The sequence below is a fragment of the Equus przewalskii genome, chromosome 4, assembly GCF_037783145.1.
Source record: "Equus przewalskii isolate Varuska chromosome 4, EquPr2, whole genome shotgun sequence".
Taxonomy (NCBI): Eukaryota; Metazoa; Chordata; class Mammalia; order Perissodactyla; family Equidae; genus Equus; species Equus przewalskii.
The window spans coordinates 7,128,613-7,153,661 of NC_091834.1; the positions used below are offsets into that span (position 1 = coordinate 7,128,613).

At 40.5% G+C, this 25,049-nt stretch overlaps 2 protein-coding genes and 1 long non-coding RNA gene across 5 annotated transcripts in view; 2 read left to right on the forward strand and 1 right to left on the reverse strand.

Moving 5' to 3' along the window:
- PRKAR2B (protein kinase cAMP-dependent type II regulatory subunit beta) overlaps window positions 1-15,465 on the forward strand; it is a 109,010-nt gene extending 93,545 nt beyond the window's left edge. The window contains exons 6-11 of the mRNA XM_070617169.1: window positions 2,450-2,603; window positions 7,107-7,208; window positions 8,350-8,424; window positions 10,616-10,681; window positions 10,820-10,958; window positions 13,469-15,465. Of these exons, the coding sequence (XP_070473270.1) occupies window positions 2,450-2,603; window positions 7,107-7,208; window positions 8,350-8,424; window positions 10,616-10,681; window positions 10,820-10,958; window positions 13,469-13,602 (670 nt within the window). The 3' untranslated portion in view covers window positions 13,603-15,465. The remainder of the gene's footprint in view (window positions 1-2,449; window positions 2,604-7,106; window positions 7,209-8,349; window positions 8,425-10,615; window positions 10,682-10,819; window positions 10,959-13,468) is intronic.
- LOC139082983 (uncharacterized) lies at window positions 710-24,796 on the reverse strand. Of its 2 annotated transcripts, none has more exons than XR_011539410.1 (3): window positions 24,362-24,502; window positions 8,970-9,168; window positions 710-1,138 (listed from the first exon to the last, which is right to left on the reverse strand). It is a non-coding gene; the product is annotated as an uncharacterized lncRNA (long non-coding RNA). The 2 variants fall into 2 exon arrangements; XR_011539409.1 differs by lacking the exon at window positions 710-1,138 and adding an exon at window positions 1,399-3,852 and having other exon boundaries at window positions 24,362-24,796.
- HBP1 (HMG-box transcription factor 1) overlaps window positions 19,694-25,049 on the forward strand; it is a 33,451-nt gene continuing 28,095 nt past the window's right edge. The window contains exon 1 of one of the 2 annotated variants that reach the window (XM_008536475.2): window positions 19,694-24,740. In XM_008536475.2, coding sequence (XP_008534697.1) covers window positions 24,603-24,740 — 138 coding nt within the window. In that variant the 5' untranslated portion in view covers window positions 19,694-24,602. Of the gene's footprint in view, window positions 24,899-25,049 lie in introns of both variants that reach the window. The other variant, XM_070617162.1, reaches the window with a different exon arrangement.

A 25,049-nucleotide genomic window follows, 5' to 3' on the forward strand; every position in this document is an offset into this window, starting at 1 on the left:
CTACTGAAATTTAATGCACCTTTTGTGTAAAATCTCAGTGGTTATTGTGACAACTCACAGATTAATATATGAAAGTTGCTCTTGCCGCTTCCTCTTATTACTGTGTAACAGGCGCGGTAACCCTGCAGTGAAGCCGTACTAGACCATGAAAGCAGGCCTAGTGTGTAGAGGATTGGCAGCAGATGTTAGCTCAGGGCTAATCTTCCCCCCCAAAAAAAAACCAAAAAAAAGACACAGTGCGCTTTACGCAGTAACTAGACAGGAGACCTAAAATGTGGTAGGGGAGCAGTGTGCACTGCGTCTTGATTTCTGCCCTTTTGTAAAGCGATGGTGAAGTGTTTATGGGAGGGCCGGTACCCCCAGCCCCTCCCGTTACGTGTGGAACACAGATCATCTTCCAGCCGGATTTATCGCATTACGTTTGCCTCTCTGGGTAGAGTTGTGTTCAACTCAGAGGCCCTGCAGAAAATCACTCCTCGTCTGTCTGCCTGGGCCTTTTTTCTTGCCCTGGGCCCTGCTGGTGGTGTCTCGCGTACATCAGTAGTGCATGCTCTCCGAATCAGGGGTTTCCACGGATGCCTCACTCCGTCCTCCCTAATGCCTTGGTGCCCCGTGGAGCTGTTGCCGAGGCACGGCCCAGGGTGGGGGTGGAGTCTGTGATTTTAGACTAGAACAGAACCAGTTATCCATATGTGAATTGAAATCATGATTTTGTTATGAAACAGCTCAGAAGTTCTCTCAGCTGTTTAACTGTATTTAATTGTAGGGGTGTATGAGAACCCCAAATACAATACAGGATTAATCGTCCGTAGTAGTTATTTTGGCTACAAAAACCGCCTTACGTTTGTATATAGACCATTCCCTTTTCAGTCAGATCCTGATCACCCACTTGACAGATGAAGACTCTCGCTCAGGCACACAGAAGGGACAGGAGTGGGGTACGGTCACCCAGAGGATCAGTGTGGAGCCGACTTAACAGCCAGGTCTCTTGGCCCCCTCTGGGCTCTCCCGTGGCTCTGCGCTTCTGAGGCCTCACGTTATCAGGGGAGACATCTGTAGGAAAGAGCGGCACACGGGATTTCAGCTGGACTGGTAGCCCATCTGACATCTCATCAGCACGTTTGTTGTATTTTTTGTCCTATTCAAAGTAGAAATGTAGGAAACAGTTTTAGTGCAGCATTGTAGATAGTGTAAATAGAGGAATTAATCTCTACTTGAAAAATAGTCATGCAACAAATCTTAGAAGGTATCCTTGAAACAGCCATTCTATCCATGAGTTATATTAAAAACCAATTATTCTCTTCCTTAGTCATTAATATCTTTGGTCTATTATCTTATTTTTTGTTTCTATTGTATCTTTGTCATTCATAGTCCTTTTCTAATCTTAAAACAACTCCCTTTTTTCTCTTTGTTAGAATTTAGGCAACAGAATAAAGCCAAATGATTTCTCCTGTCTGCCCTCACAGGTGCTTCAGCAAGCCTTAACCCCATATTCTCTGATGAAATACAATATATGGAAAGACAGTCCTCCACAAGGAGGATGTGGTCCATGTAAATACAGAATCTGCATGATACGTAGTGCAGTGACTCGAGACTGAGTCTTATTTGCCTAAAAAACAAACCCCCATTGAAAGACAAGCACAGAAAACCTATGAAAAGACCAGGATCAGATATTTAGTCTGAATTCCTACCACTTTTTACTTTAGACTGAGGTTACTCTAAAGTAAAGGGCCAGTTGATGTAAAGGGCCGGAGAGTGTGGTCTCGGTCGCAACTGCTCGACTCTGCTGCTGGGGTGCACACCAGCTGCAGAGGGTGCAGAAAGAAGCCCGTGTGTTCGTGTTCCGATAAAACTTTCTCTACAAAAGCAGGCGGCCAGTCTGTGGGCCGCAGTGTCATGGCCCCTCCTTTAGGTGGTAAGAGACCCTCGTAAGTACTGCAGAGTAGTGGCTGACCAACTTGTTAGAGCTGTGTTCTTTTAAAAAAATGGTTATTTTTTTCTGATCACAAAAGTAATGTGTGTTCATTTTAGAAACAGAAAACTCTTTAATCACACAGTGACTGTCCCTGGAATCCTTCCCTTTCTTACACTCAGAGGTAACCGCAGGTGGCAGTTTGATTGACATTCCTTCAGGTGGTCGTCTGTGCGTTTGCTGTTTGGTTACAATCTTAGTTACGTTTTTATCATTTATTATCTTGAGTTGTTATCGTTTAGTCTCATTTTCCCAGCAGGCACGTGTGTGTCCGTCCCCTAGTTTAGAGATGCTTGTCAGGCACAGATGGCGTCTCCGGCACCTATCGATGCCCTTTTATTACTTATTGTCATCACAGGGGAAAGGGAGGCTGGAAACGAGATTGTATTGCACAGGCCTCTTGTCTGAAATAATGTTTTACTGTAATGAGATTTTGCGTGAATTTCTTTTGTCTCTTGTTTTTCATGTGTGCAACAGGGGAACGTTTGATATTTACGTAAAATGCGATGGTGTTGGAAGGTGCGTCGGTAACTACGACAATCGTGGGAGCTTCGGCGAACTGGCCTTAATGTACAACACGCCCAGAGCGGCTACAATCACTGCCACGTCCCCTGGTGCTCTGTGGGGTTTGGTGAGTGAAGTATTTGTTGGACCTGAATGTTATTTGTCAAAAGAGCTGTGACAAAAGCCAGGTAGATAGAGAGTATTTCAGTTCTCACAGGCAGATTGATTTGGGATCCCTGGTCGTCAGGGAAGTTATTAAGTCGCTGCTGGATGCTGAACTGTTGGGCACTGAGACCGCGCTGGGTTCAGTCTTTGTGTTCTTTTCCTCAGTCAAGTCAGGATCCTAGGTCCTCCTGGCCCTGGGAAAGACACGCAGATCCAAAGTGCTCCTCTGTTACTCCCTCTTAAAAAAACAGCCAGCCACACAAAACAAACACACCTTCAGTGTTATTTTCTCAGATAGCTTTCTGAGGTGAGTATCATCATCTGTGGTTCCCAAAGTGTTGCCCCTTGACCACCAGCATCTGTATTACCTGAGAACTTGCTAGAAATGCAGATTCTGGAGCCCCACTCACTGATCTGAGCCCGCTCAATCAGAAACTCTGGAGAAGGGGCCCGGCGATGTGTATCGGAGCGAGCCTGGCTCGTGATTGGGATGCACGCAAGGGTGTGAGCGACCACGGTGGACGGCGGACGGGTCCTCTCATGTGGCAGACGGGGACTGGGAACAGCTTTGCCGTGGAAGCAGCCACATGGAGAACAAGCACTCCAGGCCCCTGCTGGTCACCTGGCCGCGCATCGGAATTACGTGGGGTGTTTCAAGAAAAATCCTCCTGCCTAGGACAGATTGAAGCAGAATCTCTCGGGGCGGGACCTGGGCTTTTAAAATAAATTTCTTACTGTGGTCTTTCTACAAGACTGAAAGTCTCGGAGGTGACACCAGGATGCAGCGGCAGGCACTGGCACAGCTGGCCCTCTAAAGAGTGTTGAAGGTGGCACGCTGCTCAGACTCTGCCGTGCTTGCGGGTCACCGTGATGAGGCAGCGGGTCCAGGGTGAGGCCCGTGAGCCAGCATTTCTCATAAGCTCCCGGGAGACCCCGGCGCTGTGGGTGCTCAGAACACGCCTTCAGCACGGATTTAGTGGAATGTTTACGATATTTGTATTTTCTTGTCAAATTGTGGAAGACAGCCGCCTATGGTTTTGTCATGCGTTTTCCAGGTTGTTTCTCTCAAATCCTTTTGTGGAAGCAGGAGAGGTTGAGATCCTTCGAAGCATGTTCAAAGTCTCATTGCCGAGGACTGCAGTGTTACAGAAGTTACACGTTCTTCAGTCCTGACTCGGGATCTGATGAAGTGGATTCAGCTGGGAAAATATCTGTTCATCAGAGAAACGAGATATACTGTACATTACCTCTTGTTAGAGCCAGGCAGTGACTGTTTACTTATTAAAAATGGGACGAGTTACTTTTTAAGTTGTAGAAGGAAAACTGGAATTGCTTCAGGTGGAAGAGACCTCCTCATCTGAAGTGTTTTAAGGACTAGCAGAGATTTGAACACCCAAAGCCAGCAAAGGAAAAACTCCAAACCAGAGCAGACTTGGGCCGTAGAAGTGTGTGCCTGTCCTCAGAGTGGCAGGGGAACCTGAGGTCTGCTGTGACCTGTTCCATTAAGGAAGCTATCATTTGAAAATTCAAACCCCTCCCAGTGGGGTTGCCAGCCAGGGTCAGACTGTCACGTGGAAGGAAGCCACCTCCTCGCACGTCCTCGGTACAAGATCACATATTTTGCAGGCGGGCCCCTTTAGAATACTGATAGTTTTCAGCCCTGGGAGAAACCTTATTGAGGTATCAAGTCCCAGCATTTCCCCGTGTGCTCAATACTTAAGCTCTCAAGGAGGATTAAGCATTTTCAGAGATCTGTACTAATCTATACATGTTATTAAACTTTATAATAAAGTGGGCAGTTTGTGAGGATCACCTTGGGGTATGTGCATAAGTCAATGGCTTTTTAAAAAACTTTTTAAAACACTTAGAATTAACAATCAGTTAATACTTCAAATCTGCTTTTTAAGACCAACTCACCTAACTAGCCCCTTTTCAGAGAAAGTCGACTGGAAAAGATATTTTTCTTTCAAGGCCAACAGATTGGAGCTCTGCCATATATGTGCTGGTGTAAAGATAAGGAAATCCCAAGAGAAGAGTCCATTGTAGTGTAGCCTGACTTTGTAAATGCCGCTCGGCCGCTGGGAGCCTCAGAGGATTAACTCATCTGCACAGCCGTGCTGATGGTTCAGAGAGGCGATTACTGCAAGGACCAGGATGAAGACATTGGAAATGGCGCTTTCTGGACTTGATTTGCATGTCACAGTGGGTGTGAAGAGCTGGGCCATTACTAGGAAATTCTTCCTGAGACGTATAGCTCATTGTAGTTAATTTCTTTTTTCCTTCTCATTTTATTTTATTTTGTCCTGTGCTCCCGGTATCTCTCTCTCCCCCTCCTCCTCTCCCCCCCGTTGTTAATTTCTAAATCACTAAACTATTTCTAGTTTTCTCTGTTTTGCAGTAAACTCTGTCCGTAAAATGGTGTTGCAGCTGGTTCTCAAATCTGATTATGTATCAGGATCACTTGGGGAGCTTTTATGAAATAGAGATTATTGAGCCCTGCATACAGAGATTTGGAGTTATTAAAGTCTGGGATCTCAGAAACCTTTGGGTTTTTTTTTTTCTTTTTTTAACACTATAGCTGATTCTGATGCAGAGGCAGGCTTGGAAATTATTTCAATATTTTTATTAATTGTGAAATTTTCTCTTCTAAAAAAAAAATTAAGAATACAAGTCCAAATTACCACCCTTATAAACTGTAGTAAACTAAATTAGAGAACAGGATGTTTAATTTGCTAGAGACTTGCATCCACACTGGCGTTTTTCTTAGTTGTAGCAGTTCATTTAAATTCAGCCTTAATATGTTGGCACAGTAATTTATTAATTAAATAACATCTTTTATTTTATATTAAAATTATATAATTCTTAATGTTATTAACAATTTTATTTTGTGTTAAATTATTTTTATTTTATATTAAAATTATATAATTGTTTATCAATGTATGCCAAACTAACATAATTCTGAGGGCTTTTAATTTAGAACTAAAAGTTTTTGCAGGAATTTTTTGAAAATAAAATTTATAGGAAAACCATTTTTTGAGCTATCTTTAAAGATTGCCCTGGTTTCTTAATTAAGTTCCTCATCTTTGAGATTAAGTAGTATAAACATAGGAACATTTTAAAACTATGAGCATGATAAACACTGGAATTAAACCCTACTCAAGAAAGTTGTAATTTCTCTGTGCCTTCACATTTTTAAAAAAGAAAACTAACATAATATGGGTGTGGCAAAGAAGCTAGAGTAAATAATTTTTCAAGATCTCTTACATTATAATTGCTTTATGACTAAAAAACATTTTCTTTTTTTTTTTTTTTTTTTTAAAAGATTTTATTTTTTCCTTTTTCTCCCCAAAGCCCCCCGGTACATAGTTGTATATTCTTCGATGTGGGTCCTTCTAGTTGTGGCATGTGGGATGCCGCCTCAGCGTGGTTTGATGAGCAGTGTCATGTCCGCGCCCAGGATTCGAACCAACGAAACACTGGGCCGCCTGCAGCGGAGCGCGCGAACTTAACCGCTTGGCCACGGGGCCAGCCCCCTAAAAAACATTTTCTAATAGTGTTTTTCATGTACTTTTTACTGCAGTCCACTTTAAGAAACACACAGAGACATCATAACCACTGCATGTGTGTGTGTGTCTTTGTGTGTAACTGAAGTAAATATTGAGCAAGACAACACTTTGCTCCAAGGGATATACTCTGAGATTTTCTGTTCTACTTTATTTCTTATAAAAATGCTGTCATGTCCCACCAAGTTGATTGCGTAACACTCTAGGGCTGTCACGCACAGTAGAAGAATTCAGTGCTAGCCCAGACTCATGGAAACAGATTGGCGTGGTGGTTGGCTGGGGGTGGGGAAAGGGCACGATGTCAAAGGGCACAAACTTCCAGTTATAAGATGAATAAATTCTGGGGATCTAAATATATACCAAAAGTTGCTAAGAGGCTAGATCTTAAATGTTCTCACCATAAAAAAGAAATAGTAATTATGTGACAGGATACAACTATTAAATAACCCTACTGGGGTAATCATTTTGCAAATATGTGTGTCAAATCAACATGTTATACACTTTAAACTTAGACACTATTATAGGTCACTTCTCTCTCAAAAAAGCTGGGGAAAAAAAAGAACTATACGCCAGTATCCATTTTTTTAAAATGGTTCAAGAGCGCCACCCTGTGGGTATAGCTAAATTATATGTTTGTCAGATTTCCTTCTGAATTAAAGTGAACTGATGCTTCCTTTAAAAAAGTGAAGGTAACATTTTATATGATTTTATGTTTTATGCTTGAAGAAACAAAAATCTGAAAGGAGTTGCATTAAAAGTATAATAATATTAATCTTTTATTTCTAAATCTTTCATTATTGTTTGTTCCATTTAGGGAATAAAATGAAACTCTCTCTTCAGACTTTTTTCCCCCATAAAAATCTACCTTTTAACTGTCCTTGTATTTGATATCCTGATTTTAGGACAGAGTAACCTTCAGGAGAATAATTGTGAAAAATAACGCCAAAAAGAGAAAAATGTATGAAAGCTTCATTGAGTCGCTGCCGTTCCTTAAATCTTTGGAGGTCAGTCTCTGTTTATGCTTTCATTTTGCTTTGCTTTAGAAGCGTCTGTTTTGTTAGGAATATTTAGTTGTATGGAAAAGCTTCTTGGTGTAAAAATCTATCCATATTTTCATTTGAAAAGATTAAATTGTGGCGTTTGTATAACTAAGTATTTGTTTTACTACCTGTCATTATACCAGAATCTGTAGCACATTTATATGTGGTCTTTTAAAAGCAGACTTAGAACAATCATGTAGATACAGGTGGTAGCCACACCAGTTAGACCTTTACAGGAGAGGTTATCTAAATAGAAAATGTCCTCACCAGCCTCTCCTTTTCACTCATCTTTGCTCTTTATTCCTCTTCTCCTTTCCTCTTAAAATTGGCCTTCCCTTTTTTTCAGGCTACACATATTCACTTGGGGAACTTGTCAGGTCCCCTAGCCTTAAACACCTACCGTCTCTGTGCTGATGGGTCTGAAAATTGCCATAACCAGGCCAGGCCCCTCCCTTGAATGCCAGACTCATTTATCCGCCTGCGTATTTAACATCGCCTCTCGGATGTCTAACAGACATCTCGAATCTACTCCACCCCTTCTTCCCCTCCTTAGTGGATGGCAGTGCCTTCCTTCTACCACCATGGCCAGAAACCTGGGGGTCAGTTCTGACTCATCTGCTGAAATCTCTCTTTGTTGGATTGTCAGTTTATGCCTGGTAGAAACTTTGGCCACATTACAGATGCATATTAGGCAGCTCATCTTCTCTAACAGCATATCTCTTTAAATAAAAATAGATCAGGGCTTGTAAATCCAAATGCCTTCTGAGCTAGGCAAGTAACATAAAGAAGGAACCAAGCCAGGAAGGGACTTGAGTAAACTGGAGAACATGTGCCCCATGTAAAAAACCAGCTGCTGTGCCACCATAGTGTGTCGTTGCCGTGTGGAAATAGGGCCTGTGTGTTGCTCAGTTTCCTGATTTTTTAAGAGAAGCTGGAAATTCGAATTTTTGTGAGAAATTTGTTTATTTTACAATGCTGGTAATTAATATAAGACACACACTGCTCAGTTTATTTGGCCTAGAGGCTACCAATTTTTAACCTCTGAAATAGACAAGATTACTCCATTAGTCTGTTTCTGTTTAATATTGTCTTTTTTTCTTTGTAGGTTTCTGAACGCCTGAAAGTGGTGGATGTGATCGGCACCAAAGTCTACAGCGACGGAGAGCAAATCATTGCTCAGGTATAATGCTTTTTTACGTAATTCAGTTTCGGGTTATATTCCAAAAAGTTCTTATACATTGTAAATCTTGACCAGGTGTTCTTATGTGTCTGTAATTAGTCTGTAGTGATGGATTAAATGAATATTACATCCATCAAATGACCTGTTACAAATGGTTTAATTTACAGCCATTGAGCTATTTGAATATTTTTATTTACATCATTAGCTCCTGATGAATATGTATTAAATCATCAAATGGCTTTCTGCATAATTTTACATTTGGACATGACATGAAATTCACATATATGTAAAGAAGATGATGTCATTTATAAGAGGAAAAAAGAGCGAGTGTCCATGAGATTCGTGAGGACTCGCAGGGTGCGGTGGAAGATACTGGAGAGTTCTGCGTCATCACTTCATGATGAGGCTCCTCCCTGATAAATTAACCAAGGAGGGAACACACTGCTCACAGACCATCCTGGCCTGCAGGCATCAGTGGGGCTAAGGGGCTGTTCAACCTTTATTCCTTTGCTAAGATCCCAGTTGGAACCAGTAGTGTCACATACCTTGCTTAGAGTAGGGCTGCCAAGAAGTAGGATTTATGAAGATAGTTGAAGTTCACAGGTAAAGCATGCAGATGATAGCACCTGATTTCCTAGGTACAATTTTTGAAGAACAGATTTGCAATAGATTCTGTAATTTTTGTACCATGACATTAAACTGGATTGTGCTCTTTCTCTAAAATATTCTCTCTTCTTTTGATCTCTGTAGAACAAGATTCAAAGTGTGTGAGACTGAGGAAAGAGTAATTGTTTTAGAAGGCAAAGAAACAAGTAAATCAGTCTCTCCACACGCACACGCACACATGCACACACACACACGCACATGCACAGATTAGAGCAGTCAGGGATTGCGAAGTGGAGTCAAATTAGAGAACAGAGCTGAGGTTCTGCCAAATAAATTGATAAATGACAAAGTATAGAGCACTCTTGGAATGATTTCTTTTAGCCTTTTCTTTTGAAATAATTATAGATTCACAGGAAGTTGCAAAAACAGTACTGAGAGGTCCCAGGCACCCTTCCTCCCGTTTCTCCCCGTGCATCTGGCACCACTGTAACATCACATCAAGACTAGGACACTGACACCGACACAGTCCACAGACTCCATCCAGGTTTCACATGCACTTAGAACATGTTTTGAAAACAAACAAAACGACACAGTAGTTGATAGACCTATTATGATTCAAAACATTTGAAAATTTAACATGAAGCTCTTATGAAAACCTCATATAAAGATAAAGGAAAGAAGATATGTATATTATACTTAGGGTTTATCAAAGATATTTTGAGGTGTTAGTTGTCTTTTAAGCATTTATAAACATACATGTCAGCACTATATTATATAAACCTAGGCTCCACATTTATTTTTGTCATGTAATCTGATACTGTATTTCTTGAGTTGTCCTAAAGAGTTGTGAAATACCTAGGTTTCTCCAGAACCACTTTGAGAGGCTCAGAAAAGCCAGTATTTGTTTTCTTTCGTATTATACTCTTTAATTCAGAAGGCATCGTTGGAAATGAAGACAGCGTTCATTCAAAAACAAAGCCAAGAAAAAAAAACGGGTCTGTAGTTAGAATGGCAGCACTTTTCTTTGGGAAGTCGTTCAGGGCCTTGCGGTGGAGTGTCAGGAAACTGGCATCTTGGAGTTGGGTCCCTAGCTAAGGGCAGTGAAAGCCTCAGGCCCACATCTCCCGTTTCCCAGTAACTCTGGGTGCTTTCTGCTCTTTGGGAGTCAATAGGCTCCCTCACGTCCCCAGGCCAATGTATTAGGATGACACAGGGTGGACAGGATCGGCAGACGTGTGCCTGCTGACTGCGGAGACGCTGCTGGGAAATGGTGCCGCTATCCAGGCTGAAGTTGGGGTCAAATTCTCACCCCCATGTTACTTGCCATATTTTCTTGGCTAGTTTTAGCAGAGATGCTATAGTAGAGAGTATTTTATTTCAAATAATTTTACAAGTGAAATCGTTACTATATAATTGTCGATCGTAACCTCTCATTTTAGAAAGGTAGTTTGTTCCTCGAGGCCTCACTTTTCAGGCAAATCGTGTGAACACTGGCGTCAGATTGATTTCAGGGGTTTGATGGGGAACAGGAGTGCCGTCAGCTGCATCTGCATTTTCACCCTCTGTTTTTGTTTTATTCTCACAGGGAGATTTGGCTGATTCTTTTTTCATCGTAGAATCTGGAGAAGTGAAAATCACTATGAAAAGGAAGGTAAGCGTTCGTTAAGTCTAAAAGTCCACATAAAATTAGAAAGGAACATAACAGATTTTCCTTTTGAAGTTTAGACTAAGGTTAACTTTCATTTTTCATACGTTGGGTAAGAGTTAATGCTTTTATCTACCTTGCCAGGGTAAATCAGAAGCAGAAGAGAATGGCGCAGTCGAAATCGCTCGGTGTTCCCGGGGACAGTACTTCGGAGAGCTGGCCCTGGTGACTAACAAACCTCGAGCCGCTTCCGCTCACGCCATTGGGACCGTCAAATGTTTAGGTAGGACTCATAGCGGTGGGCGTGCTGCTCCTGGTTGAAATTACGTCTGCACTTCATATATTCACGTTGTACGCGTTATTTTATTGGGTTCACACGTCTTATGGTCCCCACAACATATAACAAGGTTAGGATTCATGGCATTATAAAATCAATTTGCGAAAGCCATTTTTTTCTTTAACAATCTTTACGTACATACATATCGTGTTCTTTTTTTTTTATAGGCATGAAATAGCATCTTATTTTAGGAGTTAAAATGAGAATTCCAAGTACCAGGTTTATATCTAATCTTTCAAAACAACATGCACTGTGTTCCTCAAAAAAGAAGGCTCAGACGACATTTTTATAAAGTACGCTAAGCTGTGCAGGGAGAGTCGGAATGTCTGTGGGAGTACTCACTCCTCCTGGTCCTCGGAAGCAAAGGTTCAGGTCTGTCAGAGCACAGGGAAATTTTCTTTGTGGTTCCACTGTTTATTACTCTCTTATACTACATAGCAGCCTGACAGAAATGCCATCTTCGGCTGGAAGACCTCTCTCTATATATGAGACTTTATATACGAGAAATAGCTTCCTTAATAATGAGAAACGTAATTCAGGAGGTGTGAATATTGATGACATTTTCTTTAAGAAAATTGATTCAAGGGACTAGCCTTGTGGTGTGGTGGTTGGGTTTGTGTGCTCCACTTTGGCGGCCTGGGGTTTGCCAGTTTGGATCCAGGGTGCGGACCTAGGACCACTCATCAAGCCATGCTGTGGTGGCATCCCACATACAAAACAGAGGAAGATTGGCATAGATGTTAGCTCAGCTGCAATCTTCCTCACCAAAAAAAAAAAGAAAGAAAGAAAATTGAGGGGCTGGCACAGTGGTTAAGTTTGCACACTCTGCTTCAGCGGCCTGGAGTTAGCCAGTTTGGATCCCAGGCACGGACCTATGCATGTTCATCAAGCCATGCTGTGGCAGGCATCCCACATATAAAGTAGAGGAAGATGGGCACAGACGTTAGCTCAGGGCCAATCTTCCTCAGCAAAAAAGAGGAGGATTGGTGGCAGATGTTAGCTCAGGGCTAATCTTCCAAAAAAAAAAAAAATTGATTCAACAGTAATTAGCCACTCTGTGCTCCTCATCCACAGTTCAGTAGAATAAACTTAGCTTCAGTGTTCTTAAGATTTGCAAGTATCCTCAGAATTAACTTCTTACAGAAGTCACTTTTTAAAAGGTTTTAAGTAAGTATAATATTAATCAAGTGTTATGCTTGGATGAAAGAGAACACAGTTAGAAACTGACAGGTAATTTCCCTGAGTGGAGATATTAGACAGTAAGAGTAAAGGTGGTGTGAGGGAAGTCCTGTTAATTTCTTGCTAGAATAAATTATTCTATTCACATTAAAGGAAATTTGAGAAATACAGAAAAGGCAGGAAAAACCAGGAGTCACCTGTACCACCACCAGCCAGTGACTTCCACATCCTAGTGTAATGTCTTCTTGTCTTTTTTTATTTGCATGAGTTTCCTGTTTTTAATTTTGTAAACTGCTTTTTCCATTCATTATAGCAGAGGCATTTTCATTCATTTTATTACATCAAATTGTAATATTCTATTAGTTATCTATGCACATTATACATGATTAATCATTCCCACTGGTAAATATTTTGAAGGTTCTGGCTTCATTTTGGGGGTGAGCAGCTTCCTGGTGTGTGTGGGTCTAGACTGCTTTTCCATATATAGGATTTTTCCTTAGAAATGGTCTCAGAAGCTGGTTTTCTCTTTCTGGCTTTTGGTATATATTGGCAGATCACTTTTATTTGTACCAGTTTGCATGCTACCAGCAGTGCAAGAATGTCCACGCACTCAATTCTTGTAAACATTGCCTTTTTACCTTTGTGAATTTGAAAGCCAAAACCCCCGGTATTTTAATATGTATTTCTTTGGTAGAGAGTGTGAACATATCTTCCATGTGTATATTATAAATTTACTTTAAAAAATGCATGAGACAGGCAAGCAAAGTGACATATGGCACAAACTCATGGAAATGGACAGAGCACAATCTGGGTTGCCATTTTGAGTTGACTAGACAATAGTATGAAAGAATAAAAATGTAACAGGTCCCACTGGGTCTTCACAACATGGCCTTGTAAACCCCGACGAGGGAAAACAGGGTAGAAAACACTGTCTTGCCTTAAGGAGTTTCTGTTACTAAGGTGGTGACATCAAAACCGATGTAATTTTTTAAACTCCAAGGCCTTGCCATGACAGTCGCTCCTTCTCTTCCCAGCGTGGATGGGGAACCTCCCGCCAGCCTCGTGGTGCACATCGTGTTGCCGAGGGCGCCCGGCTGCTTCCTTTGTGAAGTGGAACATTTTCCCTTTTATGCCTTTCTCTTGTGTGTTATAATATTGATCTAAAAACACCGTTGCGTTGTGGACATATATGCAGAATGGGTATCACAGACGACTTAGAAATTCTGCAGATTTACAGAGACGGTGATTGATTTGTCTTTATTCTCCTCTTTGCTCAGCCATGGATGTGCAGGCATTTGAAAGGCTTTTGGGACCTTGCATGGAAATTATGAAGAGGAACATTGCCACCTATGAAGAACAGTTGGTGGCCCTGTTTGGAACCAACATGGATATCGTGGAACCCACTGCATGAGGCAAAAGTGTGGAGCAAGAAGGCCTGTAGTGACCAAGCAGGCAGTAGTGGTTAGCCCACTGACAATGTGTTTGTGTAGATGCCAAGCATTTTCTGTGACTCCAGGTTTTTCCTTTTTCTACATTGACAATGTATCTGTAAACAGAGTAGTGATTTAATAGTCAATAGGCTTTAACATCACTTTCTAAAGAGTAGATCATAAAAATATCAACAAACTGATAAAAGGACTTTCTACTCCACAGAATTATGATTTGACTGAAAAAGTTTATTCAAATGATTGTAATATATGGAAAGTATCAGTGTTTAAGAAGATAATTCAAGGGTGTTCTCATAGGTGGTGTGTGTTCATTTTGACTTTCTCCGACTGCTGTGTTAGTGACATGCCCGCGTAAGAGGGATCCTGGCAGTGAATCATGCTGTACAGCATGGCCTCATACTCTTTTTACAACTCACTATAGCTAGTAAGTACAATTTTAATCATTTTTGTTTTAAAGTTCTTCTGGCTTGATAAGTTATGTGCTGGCCTTGGCCTATTGGTGAAATGGTATAAAACATCATATGCAATTTAAAGACCTTTTATATTTTTGCAATAAAGTACATTTTGACTTCTTTGGCATATGTCAGTAACCTACATATTCCAGTGGTTTTAAGGACAGGCAATTTAGTCATTAGGATAATAGGGAAGGAGAAATCTTTTTTAGATGAGAGATCATTAACACATTTTCCTCGTAAAGAATATTTCTCTGCTTCCTTTTTTCATTTTGCAATTCTCTGTTTTCTTTATCTTTAAAAATTAGTTTGACATGTAATGTCACAAAGTTTTTTTAAAAAGCTATTTAAACTTATCTGTCTTCTAAAAGCCCGAGATCTTACATATACTGAAAAAGAAAAAAAAAAAACCCTCCTATGCCAAAACTGTTTTGGGGTCCTTGTCACCGTGCCCACAGGATGTTTCTTTGTCCTTCACTAGGCGGACACAGTACAATCCTTTGCAGACACCTGCTCCCGTGGTTTCCCTGAAGGCCGTAGAGAGAAGTTTTTATCAGCAAAACCATATGTAGAGATAAAAGGGGTTTCCGTCCATTCCAGGTGTCCCATTAGGCCTTGCCGTTTGCTTTCATGTAGATTCATAGGTAAAAGGGCAGAAGGAACTCAGACTGAATAGATTTTCATTGCTAACTGCTCTGCTCATTATTCTGCTCCATAAGGTGAATTTAATTATATTCAGCCAAAGCAATATACTCTTATGTGATTTCTAGGCCTCCAATGACCCCAGTGTCCAGAGAGATTAATTGTAACCAGTTCATTTTTAAATGCGCAATTTCATTTTGGGAAACTTGTTTCATAGAAATAAATATACATAGGTAAAATTATTCTGTGGCTAGGGTGGTCTTGTTCGAGAATGTTTATGGTCTTACTTGTAGAATGAAAACGTGGTTAAAATATGTTAATCAGATAATGTATATATAAGAAGTTAAAGTATGTAAAGTATAATAACTTCAGCCACATTTTAGAACACTGTTTAACAATTTTGCAAACTTTCTGGTAGGAAGAGAGCTGACTACATGAAGATGACTTCTTTTCTATTTCAGATTTTATTTTAAAAGCAGTGTCTGTTAAACAAGAAAAAAACACATCAAACCCCAAATTCCTGGTTCGTCATTCTGAATTCTTAACTTGATTCACTTTTTCCAGTTACGTATTTTGTTGCATAAACTGATTGTTAACTCTTCATGGAATAGCAAACGAATTCCTCTCAAATAAAGAACTCTGACCAAGGCTGTACATGCCAGTTACAGTATTTTCAGTATTGTTGGTTATATTTAAATTTTCCTTATAATAAAGCACACTTTTATAATAAAATATGTTGTTTTTAATGAAGTTTTTTTTTTTGGCTTGTTTCTTTAGTATGACTTACGTAGTGCATCCTGCATTATGTGAAAGCATGATAGTGCTGTGGCCTATGTGGCAGCGATCCCCTTGGGCATAATACAGCAAGAAGTATTCTGTATGGCAATAGGTTTTCTAAAATTTTAACTATTAATCATATGTGATATAAATAACTGTGGTATATTGCAGACTAATTTGGCCATTTGGAATAACTAAATAAATCTGGGAATTTAGGGAATTTCTGTGTTAAAGTAACTAATTAAAATACCTCTACTTTGACTCGTGGATGTCATTATTTAATCACTAACCAAGAATCCTTACCAGGTGGAAATTCTCTGTTGAACTTTTATTCAAGGATGCATTGTAGGTGGTAAGAATTCTTCTTGGAGAATTTTTTTTATATATAATAGTTTATAACATTGTGAAATTTCAGTTGTACATTGTTACTTGTCCATCACCATACATATGTGCCCCTTTACCCCTTATGCCCACCCTCCAACTCCCTTCCCCTCTGGTAACCAGTGATCTGTTCTCTTTATCCGTGTGTTTATCATCCACATATGAGTGAAATCATATGGTGTTTGTCTTTGTCTGGCTTATCTCACTTAACATAATACCCTCAAGGTCCATCCATGTTCTTGCAAATGGGACAATTTGGTCTTTGTTATGCTGAGTAGTATTCCATTGTGTATATATAGCACATCTTCTTTATCCATTCATCAGTCGATGGGCACTTGGGTTGCTTCCACATCTTGGCTATTGTGAATAGTGCTGCAATGAACATAGGGGTGTGTCAGTCTCTTTATATTGTTGATTTCAAGTTCTTTGGATAAATACCCAGTAGTGGGATTGCTGGGTCATAGGGTATTTCTATTTTTAATTTTTTGAGAAATCGCCATACTGTTTTCCATAGTGTTTGCACCAGTTTGCATTCCCACCAGCGTGTATTAGGTTCCTTTTCTCCACCTCCTCTCGAACATTTGTTATTTTTTGTCTTGATGATTATAGCCATTCTTTTTGTTTTTTAAGATTTTTTTTTCCCTTTTTCTCCCAAAGCCCCCCAGTACATAGTTGTGTATTTTTTAGTTGTGGGTCCTTCTAGTTGTGGCATGTGGGATGCCCCCTCAGCATGGCTTGATGAGCAGTGCCATGTCTGCTCCCACGATTGGAACTGGTGAAACCCTGGGCCACCGAAGTGGAGTACGCGAACTTAACCACTCGGCCACGGGGCTGGCCCCAATTATAGCTATTCTAATGGGTATAAGGTGATATCTCAATGTAGTCTTGATGTGCATTTCCCTGATGATTAGTGATGTTGAACATCTTTTCATGTGCCTATTGGCCACCTGTATATCTTTGGAAAAATGTCTGTTCATATCCTCCGCCCATTTTTTGATCGGTTTGTTTTGTTGTTGTTGTATGAGTTCTTTATATATTTTGGAGATCAACCACTTGTTGGATATATGATTTGCAAATATTTTCTCCCCGTTGGTGGGTTGTCTTTTTGTGTTCCTGCTTTCCTTTGTCTTGCAGAAGCTCTTTATTCTGATGAAGTCCCATTTGTTTATTCTTTTTGTGAGGAAGATTGGCCCTGAGCTAACATCTGATGCTAATCTTCCTCTGTTTTATGTGGGATGCCACCACAGCATGACTTGAAGAGGGGTGCTAGGGCTGCACCTCGGGATCCAAACCTGCAAACCCCAGGCTGCCGAAGTGGAGCACGTGAACTTAACCAGTACACCACCGGACCAGCCCCATTTGTTTATTTTTTTCTTTTGTTTCCTTTGCCTGAGTAGACATGGTATTTGAAAAGATCCTTCTAAGATTGATGTCAAGAGTGTACTGCTGGGGCCAGCCTGGTGGCGCAGCAGTTAAGTTCGCATGTTCCACTTCAGCAGTGCAGCGTTCGCTGTTTTGGATCTCAGGTGTAGACCTATGTACCACTTATCAAGCCGTGCTGTGGCAGGCATCCCACATATAAAGTAGAGGAAGATGGGCACAGATGTTAGCTCAGGGCCAGTCTTCCTCAGCAAAAAAATAGGATTGGTGGCAGATGTTAGCTCAGGGCTAATCTTCCTCAAAAAAAAAAAGTGTACTGCCTATATTTTCTTCTAGGAGTTTTACGGTTTCATGTCTTACCTTCAAGTAATTTTTGTGTATGGCAAAAGATAGTGGTCTCCTTTCATTCTTTTGCACATGGCCATCCAGTTTTCCCAACACCATTTATTGAAGAGACTTTCCTTTCTCCATTGTATTTTCTTGGTGCCTTTGTTGAAGATTAGCTGTCTAGAGATGTGTGGTTTTATTTCTGGGCTTTCAATTCTGTTTTATTGATCTGTGTCTCTTTTTGTACCCAACCATGCTGTTTTGATTACTATGGCTTTGTAGTATATTTTGAAGTCGGGGATTGTGATGCCTCCAGCTTTGTTCTTTTTCTCAGGATTGCTTTAGCTATTTGGGGTCTTTTGTTGCCCCATATGAATTTTAGAATTCTTTGTTCTATTTCTGTGAAGAATGTCATTGGGATTCTGACTGGGATTGCATTGAATCTGTAGATTGCTTTAGGTAGTATGGACATTTTAACTTTCTTCCAATCCATGTGCATGGAATCTCTTTCCATTTCTTTATGTCATCGATTTCTTTCAGTAATGTCCTACAATTTTGATTGTATCGGTCTTTCACCTCCTTGGTTAAATTTATTCCTAGATTTCTTTTTTAATTTTTGTAGCAATTGTAAATGGGATTGTATTCTTGAGTTCTCAGAGAACATTCTTTTAACGCAAAGATGCTTCCCCTTATTTGTTTTAAATAAATATCAAGTGTGTGTCTAGGTGTGTGTGTGTGTTTCCTACATATCAATATGAACTAGGGCTTGGTGCAAATATTTTAACATATACACTATGTGTGACACAGCTGGGTGAATGTATTTGGCTTACTGTTAATAAACTCTTGCTAGCAGACTATTTAAAATGCTAAGGAAAGCTGCAAGTGAAACAGGGCGTGAAGCAAAGGCCTCTGATTTTATTGAAATATGTAAGATTAAGTGCTAGTCCTTTTCCTTTCTAAAGCATCTTTAAAATACTGATATAATATTCCCTAATTTTCTCAAGAAAATGTCATGTTTATAACAAGGATTAGATGACCTTAGGCATTCTTAAAGAAACTTATATGCTGTAAGCCTAGAGCGGTAAGTAAAGCATCTGCATAAGCCAAGGCTTTGTTAAGGAACTGAAGAAGGCATTCTAATATCCAATTATGTTAATACCTAAGGGAGAAGCAGAATTATTAATACATCAGGGAGAAATAGAATTATAAGGAATGTTGAGTGACTGAAACTATATAGTTGTTAGTCTTCACAGGTATTTTTTAAAAACACCTTGAAAGTATTATGGAAATAGAAGCAGTAAAGTACACCAGCTATTTTCCGAGGACTTGTTTGCCCGATAATAACTATGAGAACTTAAGTCAATTCACCTGTATAACCCAGGAGAATCAGGAACTTGAAATTCACCTACTTTGTGAGTCCGTGGCAGAACTCATGGGCCACTGAAAGCTCTTGGTTCCTTGGGCAATTCTTGGCCTCATATATTTTCCTAATAATGATGTTATTGAGCCCACTGTATAGAGATATTTGCATAAAGTTTCCAAAGGAGACATTAAGATTTTTTTGAGAGGAGAACTTTATTTGACCAACAGATCTGAGTCATTCTGTCCCTTTTGATGCTCAGTTTGTAAATCTAACATTGCCTAGGAAATCCTGAAGAAGCATGTAACATTGATACGTGGGAAGATGTGATGATGTGTGATGTGGAAGTAAATGCCTATACCAGAAAAATGAAATGCCCCCTTTGAGGTGGCTCTCCCAGATTTTGATTTAACCACAGCCTGACCCTTGCCATTTTCCCAAATATAAAAAATACTACCGCAGAATGTGCAGACAGGAAATGTTTTGTTAGTACCAATTATAAAGGAGTTGCTATAGTAAGGAAAGGCGTTTTGTACTCTCAACTGGAAAACCAGAAGAAGGCCCTTATTTCCAGGTGCAAGGGGAAGTTGCAGTGCCACCTGGAAATGGACTCTGAGGTGACAAAAGCAGCCTTGGCCCTTGACTGCAACAACCCGGAAGTGAAACCCTAAATGTTTTCTATTTTTTTTTTTTAAAGATTGGCACCTGAGCTAACAACTGTGGCCAATCTTTTTTGTTTTTTCTTTTTTGTTTTTAAAGATTGGCACCTGAGCTAAATGTTTTCTATTTAACAGGAAAAAAGGTAACAAAGTGGAACCCTTGAATGAGTTTATGAGCAATAAATATAACCAGTCAAAATGTTGGATAAAGTTCTGATTGCTGATTTTCCATCTTTGTCCTAATTGGAAATGTCCGTGTATCCTGCTGAGGAACAGGAGAATAAATGTGTATTCCTAGCATTCCACTGCCTCTTTTAGGCCAAAGACTGACAGTTAATACAAGTGTACTTCCCTTTACAAAATAACTATATTCTTGAAATGTACACAAATGACATTTTTTTAAGCCAAATCATATTTTATTTTAGGAGAGGTGCTTGCTATAAAGACATCTTTAGCAAATCTTTTTCTCCTAATTGCTCCTTAAAGCTGAACTTAAATATCCTCAACATTTTTATTACTATAGCACATTATGACATGCTGTTTAGCTTGAAGAATTGAAGTATATTAATTAGACACATGGTGTTTGCCTTTGTGTGACTGACACCGTGAGGAAGACGCAGAATAGTCCCTATTATATAATGTAGCTAGAAGATGAGACCTGTTCTCAAATGCTAGTGATGAAGATATAGAGCAAGAAAGCACATGGGAGCTATTCGAGAGTCAGTGTTCAAAAGAGCATATGACGTACGGCCTAACACATAATCCACTACATGTTAACATGAAAACTCATGCTGCTTGTTTTCCCCTATGTTTTCACTCATTTTTTCTGCAGGCATCTATTCATTGCCCAGACAAAACGTTGCGTAAGAGATGGTGACAGAGAGAGGAGGAGCAGCTGATGTAAACACTGGGGGAGGCGAATGTAAGCAGAAATATCAAGCGTGGCCCAGTGTGGTAAGACTACGCACATACTGTTCTTATGGTTTTAATTGCATTGTAGCAGACTTAATTGTCTCTAAAATGAGGTGCATTTGACTGGAAACTGAAAGAAAATACACAGAGAAGGGCCTGGGATACCAAACAGACATGAGCAGAAAAAAGTGTGGGAAATTGTGGTCCACGGTTCAGATAACAGGAATTATCCAGTCTAGAAAATTTCCAATGAAAGACATGAGAAGAGTCATTTGAGCAAATGAAAATCCTCATATTGCTGCTGCTTGTTTTTCCAAATTGGAAGTAGGATTAAGTAGAATTATTTGTTGCCCTCTCTAAATACTCACATTTTCATTTATACCAAATGGGACAACTTACAACAGCTTTTTGAGGGCAATTGAAACCACATAGGTAGTCCCCTCTATGTCCTGAGGATAGCCAAGTTTATTTCTCTAGACTTGGATCTTCTAAACTCCAAACATGTTCAGCTGCTAACAGGAACCCTGTACATCAATTTCTTGCCTACACAGCCAGTTCATCATCTAAAGTTGAACCCATCCTTTCCCCTCTCCCAGTCTCCAAATCTGTTCTTGCCAGCATTTCCTATCTCAGTCAATAGCATCAACAAAACACAATCACCTAAGCCAGAAACCTTACCCAAGCTAGAAACCCAACAATCATTCTTGATTTCTCTTTTCTCCCTTGACTCTTCCTCCTGCTGGTGGTAATGTTGACCCACATACTGACTACCGAAGAAGGGTCTTGCTTTATGGTCATCAGAACCAAATTTAAACTTTTAGTTGCATCAGTAATTACAAGCACAAGAAACACATAATACATCTTTGGCTCCTAGGCATTTCATTACGATTTGAGTTTACCTGAGTACTTTCAACTAATTATATAACTTTATAATAACTCATTTTAAAATATGGTAAGATATATGGAAGGATATCTGTGAGAGTTTAAATAGTCTACCAAGAAAGATGCTATCTGAAAAGTGTGGGCACTTACTGTTTTAGACCACACATGTGCTCCATTTCCTAATTTTAGTACTTGATTTGAGTGATTTCATTTGCTTACCTTTTGACAATTTGAAAAGCGACATTCTCAGTATTCAAGCAGTGCCGTGTGCTTGAACTTTTTTCTTAGTCCAGCAGTGTAGTCATTGGTAGGCCAAATGTGGTGGAATCAAGGGAAATACACTGTTTAATTTCACCCCTAAATAGGATTTACCTTTTTATTCTTACTATCTTTAAAAAATTAGAACTTGATATTTCATTATGATAACAGAAGTAACTTTACAACTGTTGAAAAGACATCTTGATTTTAGATAACTTCCTGACACATTTTGGCATAGTTTATGTGTATAATTATGTGGGTGTATATATATTGTACCTGTGCTAACCAAGAGTGTTATTTAAAGACACTGATTTTTTAATGTTAATTTTATCGTGGAGACATCTGAAGAACAGATAAAAGTTCTTTAATTATATCTGTTTCAGTGGAAGAGTAGAATTTATATATGTAAAGATTTCCAAGGAGATCTTACTAGTTTGGTGCTTTAATCTTTGTTCTGGCTTATGAGTTGGCTGATTTTGTCAGTCACCTAAATAATAATAAGGATGTTCCTGTTGAATATACATCAGGTACTAATGTCATCATTTAGTTTCCCAGGGAAGTCAGAAGACAGAACTAATTGTCTACTGAAAGGGGTAGAGAATTCTAACACAGATACTTAATCAGTTGTGACTGAACTATCAGAATTTTACCTTTATATTCAATGACTTGGGCAAAGATGAAAGTATGTGAAAATATTTTATATCTTTGTATCTTTATCAGTCCAGCACAGTGGGCAACAAATAGTAGGAACTAAATATTTTTGAATGAATGAGTGAACAGAAAAAACTTCACAGTGCTACTAAAAGATAAATTCTTACTTCTAAGAATGCACAATATCTTGATCTGAAGTGGAAATTATTCTTCCCATCACAGTGTCCACGAAGAAAAATATCTGCACTAAGCCTTTAGTAAAAACTTTCAAATAGAAAAACTTTTCAAATAAAGTAAGGTTTAACCGAAAGCAGAACTCCTGGTTTATGCAATGAAGAGGGAAAGGAGGGGTTCATGCTCTTGAGAGCTCATTCTTTTGAAAGGAAAGCTTTTTAGTTTCCTGGAGGGAGTTAGTTATAAATATCTCAGATTTTAATTTTAAATGAGTAAGTAAATTCCACGGATTTTTCTTATGAAGAACTTACACATTGGAGTTTATAGTGTCAATTTTGGGGCACAATGAACCTCCACTGAAAAAACAGAGGAGGAGGAAATGAGGAAATAAGGATCTACAGGATAGCAGGGACACAGTCAAGTTCTTTTTTGGATCACAATCTCTGAAAGATGATCGGTTCAAATCTTGTACTTTTTCCTCAGGGAAAAACGGAGGCATTTTCTTGGCCCTCTGAATTATCTTAAGAAAAAAAACCTGTTTGATTACTATTCGTGAATACAGAAAGTACATCTTTGATCACAGAGAGGACTATCTTACAAATAATTTCACTTCAAGGATTCAAACAGGGAATCACTAAAAGAACTGAAAACTCATTTCAACATAGGGTTATTTGGGATTTCTTCATTTCTTATGTTACTTTTAGGTAGATTTAAAAATTCAAGAAATGTAGGGAGTTTAAGAATAATTAGCTATGATTTCGCGTTCTTTTCAAAAGTTTGACTTTACGGATTTCTTACTAATGTAAGTTCTCCTCTTAAACACTAAGCATACATCTAGTAACCTAAAGATATAAAACCTACAGCATAAATGATTAAACACCAAAGGTTCAAAGGAAAAAAGCTTAATCATGTCTGTGTAACGTGAACGGTAAAACCATCAATTACAAAATAGGTGGACTGTGCTGGGCAGCCATGTTTAAAGTGAAGACAACTATAAAGCCAGAGAAGCCAGCCTCTGGTGAGTCAGAGCATTAGTAAGTTAAGGAGGAACTCCTAGTAGAAACGAATTGGAAAGACATTCTTCTCTTTCATCAGTGGCCAGCTGTAATGAGGGGGAAAATGGCTAACAAAAACTCACCAGAGAAATTTAGACAATGATTCCCAAATTAAGTCAATTTAAGTCACAAATTATACCCCTCTGGATTACCTTAATCACCCTGAGCAAGCCGGTCAATATAGAGAACACCAGTTTGACTTGATTCAATTTCAAAGTCAATAGTAATCGCCCACTCCGCTTCCAGCTTTGTAAATTCTCTAGACCCTGAGCTTCTCTCTCGCTGTTCATTCCCAAGCCTCTCAGTGCCTGGCACATAGCCGGCATTCAACAAATCTTGGGTGAACTGAACAGAGCTGGCAAAGAAAACCTCTCAAGTGTCTGTCCCGGAGGGTGGTGAGGCAAGGCTCAGGAAAAAGGAATTCTAGTTCTTCCCGCTGGAGCCCAGCACCACCTTTATTACCCCCATCATGCCTGCGACCGTGATTTGTGGGTGACTGGGTCCCTCGCGAGGCTGCTGTGCTTCCGCTTGTGCAGTCATCTCCTTCCCCTCGCACTAAAACAATACCTTGGCCTCCAGCCAAACTCGAGCAGCGAGCGATGCTGCCTGTTTATGGCCCGGAATGGGTGCTGCTCTGAGACGTTGGGCCTGTTCTGAGCGCTAGCACAGGCCCAAAGGAAGGGAAGAGGCCAAAGCTTTAAAACACTCCCTTCCTCCGCCCCCTCCCTTTTGTCCTAGACACCAAAACAAACGAGCTGATACACGTGTCCCTATGACTCTTGTTTACTATCAAGACTGCGCTTTCCACGCACCTCTGGGATATGTAGTCCAACCGGTTCCTCCGGCCTGCAGTTTCCCAGAGAAAAGGAGGAAGGTTGAGACTACGAACCCACAATCCATTTCGTGGGCGAAGTTTGGCTTGGGTCCCCGGAGTCTCGGCAGCAATCCAATCCGAAGCGCTCGCTGTAGTGATTGACACGCCGTCTTCTCCAGTAAACACAACACAAAAGTCAATACAAGGCCGCCCCCCGAGACGGACCACGGTATCACCCAATGGGGAAGGGGAAGGCCCGAGTGGCAGTCCCGCAGCCCAATGAGGGAGCGAAAGAGCTGGGAGGAGGCTCAACCCCCGGGGGGTTGAGGGGAGGGGGAAGACGGAGCTTGAAAGACTTGGTAATGGCGACGGGTTTGGTAAGTAGGAAAGTTTCGGTTGAGGAGTGAGAGAGGCGGCGGGAGCAGGAACGCGCGCCAGGGAGGCCGGCGACAGTCGGAGAGGGGGTCCGCGAGCCGCCGGCGGGGTTGTCGCGGCCGGGGCGGCCCGCGCCGGAGCTGCCCGCACTCGGCGGCGGGTTTGTTGTCCTCCCGTTCGGGAAGGGGTGGGGGTGGGGCGGGAGGGGCAGGATCCCGCGGGGCCCCGGCGGCCGGGCGAGCCCGCGGCCGCGCTCAGCGTCCTCGGCGGGCGGCCCTCACGGCGGGGGCAGCCAGCCGTCCGGGCGGCGA